At 41.6% G+C, this 9270-nt stretch overlaps 1 protein-coding gene across 2 annotated transcripts; it reads right to left on the bottom strand.

Annotated features, from left to right (window-relative positions):
• Positions 1-270: 270 nt before the first annotated feature.
• On the bottom strand, positions 271-8936 carry SERPINB1 (serpin family B member 1). 2 transcript variants are annotated; one of them, XM_081295559.1, is made up of 7 exons: positions 8832-8936; positions 7419-7594; positions 5580-5717; positions 4709-4826; positions 2805-2947; positions 2462-2629; positions 271-783 (listed from the first exon to the last, which is right to left on the bottom strand). In XM_081295559.1, the coding sequence occupies exons 2-7, from the start codon at positions 7584-7586 to the stop codon at positions 379-381; spliced, it is 1140 nt and encodes a 379-aa protein (XP_081151685.1). In that variant the 5' UTR covers positions 7587-7594; positions 8832-8936; the 3' UTR covers positions 271-378. The 2 variants fall into 2 exon arrangements, with proteins under 2 accessions (XP_081151685.1, XP_081151686.1); XM_081295560.1 differs by having other exon boundaries at positions 8806-8898.
• Between the last annotated feature and the right edge of the window lie 334 nt (positions 8937-9270).

Raw genomic sequence — 9270 nt, 5'->3', positions numbered from 1 at the left:
AATGGCAGATAGAGAAATGACTGATTTTGAAAAAGTCATGTTTTCCCATGGAGAGTATGACAATTACATAGATTACTACTTTGTCAAGAATCTATCTACCCATCTGATGTATTTCCTTTTTTTTTTTCTTAAACTTGCTGCATTTTAAAGTAATTAATGGATTTTTCTCAATGTAAAAAACAAAACAAAACAAAACAAAAAAAACAGATACCCAGGCCAACATGTCATGGATATAAAAAGTCAACAGGGCTGAAGTTAACAAACTAAAGATTTGTTTCTGAATAGCTTTATTGGTAAGGTTAAATGAAATTTGTCACCATCAAAATCTCAGGGAATAAAGCTCTAAAGTTAAACTTATATTTCCAAAGTGTCTTTCTTCTAAGGGGAAGAAAATCTGCCAAGGAACATAATGCTAAGTGTGGGGTTGTGCCGAATAAAGAAAAGGAATGGGTGGTCAGCTGTGAAATCTTCCTCCGGCATCAACATGCAGAAGGTGGCGACTCCTGCTGTGGCCGCCGCAGCCTCCGTACCCTCCTCATTCACTTCCACAAAGGACTTGTGGACAATTTTTGATATAAAAAGATCTCTGGCTCCTGACATGCCAGAGAGATCAGCTTTGCTACTATTAAAGAGATCCTGCACACCCAGGCGGGTGAGGTCAGAGTTGAGAATGTAGCTCTCTTCCAGTTTGAACCTGGGCAATTTGACATTGACCTCAATGATATCCAGATTCTCAGGTTTGGTCCACTCCTGCAGTTTTTCCAAAGTCAATTGTTTCTCAATCTGGAATTAGAGTAAGAAGAGGTAAAATTGATTTCATGGAAGTAAAGTAATAAATTATTATTTAAATGAATGGGTTCATAATAATGATTGCTAATAGGTTTTCTTCACATTTTGTGCCAAAAAAAGATTCCATTTAGAGAATTTAGTTTTTTTCTGGCATTGGTGAAACAGAACAGAGCTATGCTCTAAGTCATCAAGGGTCCAAGTAAAGGACTTTGGATATTGGGGCCATCATCTATCCATCACATACCCCCTCTACAAACCCACTCATCCACTCTCCTCCATCTTCCTATCCCTCCCTTTCTCCCTCCCTCCATCTATCCATCCATCCATCCCATTCATTCCTCCATCCTCCCATCCTTCCCTCCTCAGGGCATACTAAATCCCTACCACACTGGATCACTGTGATAGGCCATGACAGTTTTTATTACCCTAATTAGTTAAGTGGCACAAGGAAAATATCTAAAGGTTCCTACTATTTACTCTGAAAGCTACTGGGCCTGTGGCAATCTGTAATTCAGGTGTTGAGGTAGTTTCTAATAACTTTAGCTTCTAGGTAAAAATTAAAAAGATGATGTGTTAGACCTAGTTCCTAATTGAAAATGGGAGTAATAATTGCACCCATTTTATAGCATTGTTTTGAACACTGAGGTGATATCTACAAAGTGCTTGTCACATGATAGTGCTATATAATGTTAAGTATTAACATTACTACTACTACTACTACTACTACTACTACTACTACTATTACTACTACTACTACTACTACTACTACTACTACTACTACTGCTACTACTACTAGACTAGAATAGAATCATCATTCCCCTTGTGTTAGTGATGTGATAATTCCTTTCATGAAACTGGAGACTTACACTTTGAAATCAGAAAAGACTGATTTGGAAACAACTAAAAGAAGGAACATATTGATTTTGCAAATGATTATCCCTTCCTGATAACAAGTTTTAGTTGGGTAGAGGCAAACCACACAGTAGGCTAAGAACACTGAAGAAAAACTGTAATCTTCACAATTTTGCTTATTTCTAACTCTGGAAAGAGATGCCTTGTCCTTTAAATTATACACAACGAAAACATTATGCCAAGTTCATAATGAAATCAACATGGCTCATGAATTTTCTCTATCATGTAGGATTTTAATCAATGAGTTATGTGAACTGTGATGAAAGTAGATGGTATACTAATAGGATAAAGTTATAAAGTAAAATGTTTGGGTTTTAAAATCTTTTTCCTCATCTTACTATAATTTCCTTTAAGGTTAAGTCAAGAGACTTCCCATGAGTTGCCACTAATCAAAGTGATATTTAGTATAAATTTCTAGATGTTCCCCATCACAACTATTTGCTGAAAGTTGGGCATCTTGAAATTTAAACTTAGGGTTTCTGGGCTAGGAAGGTAGCACACAGTAGAATGCTTGCTTAGCATGCATAGGGCCCTGAGTTTGATCCCTAGCACTGCAAATTAATAACAAAAACAGTGATGATGATGATGATAAATCCAGGGCTTTAAAGCTGATGGGTTATATTTGCAAAGAAATAGCAAAGCAGTGGACAGGAATGTTCAGGTAAAGCCAGTGAACACATAACAAGTACCTACTATGCAACATCAACACAGGAAGAATCCTTATAGCAAAAGGAAACACAAATTATAAGGAGCCAGTTACCTTCTTCAGACCTGTGGAATCGTCCTCAATATCATCTGGCAGCAGAATAATCATGCTGAGCTCCCTGCCTTGGTAAGGCAGTTCCAGCACCCGACACTTAAGGTCCTGGATGTAGCCATATGGAAATTTTTTCTTCTGATACATCATCTTCACTGTTTTTGTGTCTTTCTAAATAGTTAAGAAAAAAAATCACTTAAATTGTTCTCTATGTTATTTTAGAGTAGAGTAACTTGGGGTCTGGGTGTGTAGCTGTGGGCTGGGGGGAGAATGTGTGCTTAGGAAGGCCATGAATTCACCACTCTCTCAAAAAAAGAATAATTTGGGGACCGTTTCATCACCTGACCTTATTCAGTCTGAATGGTGCATCGGTTGTGGACTTTTTCATGAATTTCTCCTGCCAGTTTCCCTTGAAGTAGATGGCATTCACCAGCACGAGTTTAGTCATATTATCAACCACACCTGGAGCCAACAGTTCTGGAATTTTCCCTGAAAAAATAAAGTGAGCTTTTTGAAAGCTCTATATTGGAATTGCAAATTTGAACTGACAATTTAAATGCAATTCAAACGTGTGCTTTGTACTTAATTTCCTTTTAACATAGTGTTGGTTAAGAAAGCCTGACTGGAGTGTTCCTACTTTTAATAAACCAACTTGTAAGGCAGACCAGGATGGCATACAAAACATTTCAAAGGAGCCAACACTTTTAAACAATTCAAATGTGGGGGCTGGGGGGGTGTAGCTCAGTGGTTTAACACATGATCAGCATGCATGAGCTCTGGGTTCTATCTCCGGGACCTCAAAAAATAATTTGTTTTTAGAAGTCGTTAAAGCAAGTCAAATATGCTCAAAACCTAAAAACAAGAAAACTCCTTTCCTGGATTGTGTGTAAGCAATCAGTGTTGTTTTATGAATGGCTATATTTTTACAGTAAAAAAAAAAAAAATCCTTCACAGAAGTGTTTTTGGTTACTCGTTCCTTCTTCAAATCTGCCAAATAAAAGCCTACTCTGGCAAAAAAAAGATTTTAACAAATATCCAAACAGTAGATGAATCAGTCCACTCAAACAAAGGCTCCACCCGGAGGAGCCAGGCACTGCCCAGAACAACTGTAATATAAGACAGCTGTTCTCAGGGTTCCTGGGCACACAGTATGTTAGAAGAGAGGCATAGTAAGATATATAAATTGAGCCCGAACCCCCACCACAGTCCCCACCCATCATACCTGATTTACTGGATTAGATGTTGGCAAAGAATATTTATGACGGCAGTAGTTTGTGAATACTGATTCCAGATTCCATGTATTCTATGGGCATTAAATAACTTTGGGCAGGCATTTTATCCCTTTTATTCTGCATTAATGTTGGTTTTAATTTTAAAATGTAATTTGGGCAACCTTATGGGAAGAAACTATTTCTTCATTAGTTCTGCATCTGTTAAATTATGTCTTTGATGGATTTCTGACATCTGAGAGCTGCCCAGCTAATGGGCACTGAAAAATTCACACATGGGGTATATAGTTCAGGATTTAGGAGGTAGTGGAAAGAAGAGGAAATAAGATGCAGATGAGGAAGGTGGATGGAGGGAAAGAACCTATACATAACGATTCTGCTACAGTTTGGATAAGTATCCCCCAAAGGCCTATGTGTGGAAGGCGTGGTCCCAATCCTGTGCTGCTGTTGGGAAGTGGTGGAACACTTAAGAGGTGGGGCCTAGTGGAAGGTCTTTAAGTCATTAGGAGTGTCCCCTCAAAACTCAAAGTAGGGGCTGGGGTTATAGCTCAGTGGTAGAGTGCTTGCCTAGCGTGTATGAGGCACTGGGCTGGCTCCTCAGCACCACATAAAAAATAAATAAATAAAATAAAATATACATCTATTAAAAAAAAAAAAACTCTAAGGATTGTGGAATGCCTGTGGAATGCCAGGATCTCAATCCATCCTTCTTTTTTTTTTTTTTTTTTGTCAAACTGGGGTCTTGCACAATCTAGGCAAGTGCTCTGGGACTGAGGGGCAACCGCATTTCCTCTTCCTCTTTCTTTTAATATCTGCCCATGTGACCTCCTCTGCCACAGTCCCCACCATGATGTACTGTACTGCCACAGGCCCAAAGCTACAGGGCCAATCAGCCAGGGATTGAAACCTCCAAAAATATGAGCCAAAATACGAGCTTTCTTTCTACAAGCTGTTTTTCTCTCCAGCATTTGTTATTGTAACAAATAAAGCTAACACAGATTCCATGCTGCAGATCTCTCACCTTCTGTCTGACCTTTGACCCACTGGTTTATGGCCTTTCTGGAGTCCTCATAAGCATTCTGAAAATCCACACTGGCCAAATCAGCACCATACTTTTCCTGAGTTGAAGCCAAAAACTCCTATTTGAAAAAAAAACAAAAACATGAATAACTTCTACTACACACCGAAAGTGGTTTTCTAAAATCTTGAAAAGCAACAGAAATTGTCCTAAAAGACTATAATTCATTGCAACATGAAAGTTCTAACCCTTATGATTTTTTTTTTTTTTTTTGTAGTCAAAAACACAACCCCATCTTAACCATTTGTAAGGGTAGAACAGTTTGGTAGTAGTAAGTTTGACTCTTGTAATATTTTTTCAGTACTAGGGATTCCACCCAGGGTCTCACAAGTGCTAGACAAACGCTCTCCCACTGAGTTACACCCTCAATCATTTTGTGAAATTTTAATTTTGAGTCAGTGTCTCACTAAGTTGCCCAGGTTGGCCTCACACTTAACAATCCTGCTGCCTCAGCCTCCCAGAGAGCTGAGATTACAGGCATGAGCCACTGACCCTCACACTTTTGGTGTTACATAAAGCATAACTATTCTTTTCAAACGCTAGACTAATGTCATAAATAAGCGAATACTGATTGTTCTAAGAAGTGAATCATGGGATTTGCTCCTGCTTTACTCAAACATCCAGAGTGATCTCTTCATTGCAAAGGCTATAGTACAAAAACCACCACGTTAGTTAATGGGAGTGCTGTTTATGGTGTTTTCATTCTGTATTGTTTTTATAAATGTGAGTAAATATTAAAACCAACTTGATTGTGCTGGAAAAAAAATCTGCACCTTCTGGTGGAGTTTTAGAATATAAAGTACAAAATACTTACAGGGAGGAAGTTATAGGTTTTCTCTCCATATAACCTATTTGCAAGTTTCAGAATATAGAAGGCTCCATGTTTGTTCATTTCCGCGTTCAGGCTCTGAAATCTTGAATGAATGTCCTCAACCATATCGAAATGAAAAGTCTAAAATAGAGAAAACATTCTTTTTGCCACCATTTGTTTTGAAATTATAAAGTGATTCTTTGGTGTTTGCTTCCATCAAATCGAATTACTATCTTTATTATCCCCAATTATTGATGATACCCAACCCGATACTTTATTAATTTGTCATAGGAGAACAAAAAAAATAGGGAATCCAAAACTTATGACTTGGTGAGGCATAACAATTGCATTTAAAAACTGCTTTTACACCTTTTTTTTTTGTTAAAATTATGGTGCCACAAATGTGAGTGGTTGATACATTAAATATTTACATGTCTGCTCACCCCCCCCCCAAAGAAAGTCCTAAAAGGCATGTTTCTACTGTTTCTATATTGTATTTTACTGAAAGTTCTCAGGAATAAACAGTGAAAATAAGAATCATCCTTTATATCGTACTACAAAAATATTATAAATTGAGGCCTTTTCCTTTGATCAACCTATTCGCATCCACAATTCACTTATTTAAAAAGTACTTTTTAAAAGTTAACATCATGGCAGAAGTTTAATTTCTCATGTGTCAGTTAGAAATCAAGAAGCCTTTATAGTTTTATGAGTCCTGGGCTGGTTCCTCGATTTGAAGACACAAAGAACAAAACCACTCAGCATCCAAAGTCCACATTACTCTCTGAGATCTGCAGTGTTTGTGTTGTTACTAAGATCCACCTGTTTCAATAAAACTGGGGAGAGAAAACCTTAAGACTATTCTCTGCTGAAGTTATAAAGTCCCTGGAAGTTCTCAAAATAGGAGCCCTTAGAACTTTGCAAAAAAAAAAAAAAAAAAGCAAGTAATGGCATTAGAGGCTTTGTAAAAGGGTGGAGCTTTCAGATCTGCATGGATGCATATCAAAGCACTGCAGTTGAAGCATTGAACTTCAACCCAGGGCTACACCTTTGTGAAAACAGGTACAGTGTGATGTGTGGCAGGTGTCTTAGAAAACCCTCCATGTTTACACTCCTCTCTAGGTCTTGAGAGGACATCAAGCACGAATGTCCCCTCCGCGTCCAATAAGAAAAGCAAGGAATAGAGGTACCCCTGCCTCTTTTCTTGCTGAAAAAAGTGATCTGCCATATCACCAGAGGTTTGGTCCTGCTTCCAAGCTCCTGGGCTTCCCAGTTCCCCATCTGCTTCAGGGCCCTTCTACTATGCCACCAGCCCACAGAGAAAGGCACAGGGGTGAGCCATGGGAATACCAAGATCACACAGTTGTTTTTTTCCCTGTCCCTACAAAAAGGCAACTTCTTCACTGTAGTGCATTCCCCATGTTTCATTACTCTCATGCTCAAAGATGATGCTATATAACAAGTACTAGCAAAGCAAAAACTGGAAACTGCTAGCTCTGGTGAAGTAAAAGGACTTACAGAAAATGTGTCAAAGATGTACTCCCTGGTATAAAAGTACCACCCAGCAGGGACTGTTGTTGGCTTTGTTCATTGCTGTAGCCTTAGCAAAACAAAAACATAGTGTCTGGCACATAATAGGTGCTCAGTAAAGATAATGAATAAAAGCTTGCAGGCAGATGGACTGTTTTGAGGGCTTTTCTCAGAGTCTAAATTTCATCATGGACAGCTGGTTGAACACAGTTGTTTTAAAAACACACTGCAAGAGCTCAAAGGTGCAACTATTCAGCACAGACTTTAGCTGGGAGAGGGCAGGAAGAGCAAGCCATTTTTGTTTCTGCTGACCTTGGAAAGCTGTGCTGCAGTATTGCCTCTGGTTCCCAGAAACACCATGCCCATCGCAGATGAAATGCTGAAGGGAGAGATGAAGATGTTTCCCGTAGGATTATTTTCACTCAGGGTGAGGAACAGGTCCAAGGCAAAAAGAGTGTTTGCTGTGCTCAGCTTCTCCATGGTGAAGGCTTTAAGACAAAACAAAGGCCCCACATTGTTCCCAGCCCACACACCAGCAAATAAGGCCACCCTCCTTCCCTAGCATCTTCTTCAATTTGTGTCCACCACCCCTCAATACTCTGGAACCTGGAGTTTGTCCACCCCCCCCCCCGCCCCCTTTTTTTTGATCTTTCCTTTCCCCAGGAGGCTCAAACCCTCTCCCATGCACATGAAAGTGGAGTCTGACTTCAGGAGAATCCCAGGATCAGGACCTGGGGTGTCCTAACCTGCTCTCACCTTGCAGACTGGTGAGCCCGACAAGGGGCCCAGCTCCACTCAGTGGTCTTGGCCTGACCCCCAGCCCTGGGTCCATCCCACCTACTAAGAACACATACATTTGAGAACACATACATTTCTGTCTCTTTGTTTCAAATACCTTGTTCATTTGGGCAATAAATCATTGCCTACATTTTCCGGAAGAATATTTCTAATAGAAAAAAAAAATCATAGCAACCTACCCTGCATTAAAAAAAAATTCTGGCAAAGATGTCATCACTAAAATAATTATTCTCATTTTGGAGATTCAGTAGCAAATGTTTAAGAGGTCAAGGGCCCAAAGTCTCAGAGCTGGTGTAGGATATGAGGATTTGAAAGCCCAACACAGTCCAGGGTCAGGTGGGCAGGGCAGGGGCGTGGGGACAAGTGTCCTCCATTCTTTTCACAGAAGAGATGCTATCTGCCATGGGGAGGTCCTGATGGGCGATTCCAGCTTGGCTGCCCATCTATCCATCTGGATCTGAACTCTCAGAGCTTTAGTTTCCCCCAAGTACAGACCAAAAAGAACCCTGCTGGCTGCTCAGCCTGAGTGCCAAGTTGAATTCTCCCTGGGATCACAAGGGATCCCTGCCTTTCCCTGCCTGCGACTAGCTACCAGGTCCTGGAATTGCCTGGAAACCCTCACACACAGCGCCATCTCAGCTTTCCGTGGCGCATTTTGGCTGGGAAAACGGGTGTCCTCCCTCCCTTCTTTTCAGGCCATTCGGGCAGGGCATCCCAGGGCGATGGCCGCGTGGCGCTGGGGACCCAGTGTGGTCCCCACGGTGGGAAGCCCAGCGGGCAACGGACGCCGTGGTGGGCGACGCTGGGAAGTGTCGGAGCCGATGGGCAGGGAGGGCACAGGTGGGCCTGGGTGGGACTGAGTGGGAAGCTGGCAGCAGCGCCCACCCACCCACCTACCTACCTGCAGCGCCACCCGCCCGGCCTTACCAGCTGCGCCGCGCCCGCGGCTCCCGGCTGGGTGAGCGGTGTGGGAGGGGAGTGCCAAGCCCGCTGCAGCCCTTATAGAATGCGGAAGGGGAGTGTCAGTGTGTCCCCGGGCCGGCGACGCGGGCGGGCGGGCGGAGCAGCGGCCCTTTCCGCTGGTGTCTGCCTGGAGTCCAGGCTTCCAGGATTTGATAAAAGCAGAAATCTGCCTGGGATGACACATGGCCTCTGCGGGGACTCAGCACTTTTCTCAGATGGAGGCCTGTCCCAAACCTCTGGCAGCCTCATAAATTATTATATAAATTTTTACTAAAGTGTGAATGACTGGGATGATATAATGTGTCTTACAGGGCAAACGATTCCCTTTTGAATCCCATCTGTGGACTCCAAATGCCAGAGATTGTTTGGAGGGTGAAAGAAGAGGAGAAATGGAATGGTTTGG

The sequence above is a fragment of the Spermophilus citellus genome (genome assembly GCF_964194105.1).
Source record: "Spermophilus citellus genome assembly, chromosome: 5".
NCBI classification, from domain to species: Eukaryota; Metazoa; Chordata; class Mammalia; order Rodentia; family Sciuridae; genus Spermophilus; species Spermophilus citellus.
This window is presented reverse-complemented; position numbering and strand designations above follow the sequence as displayed.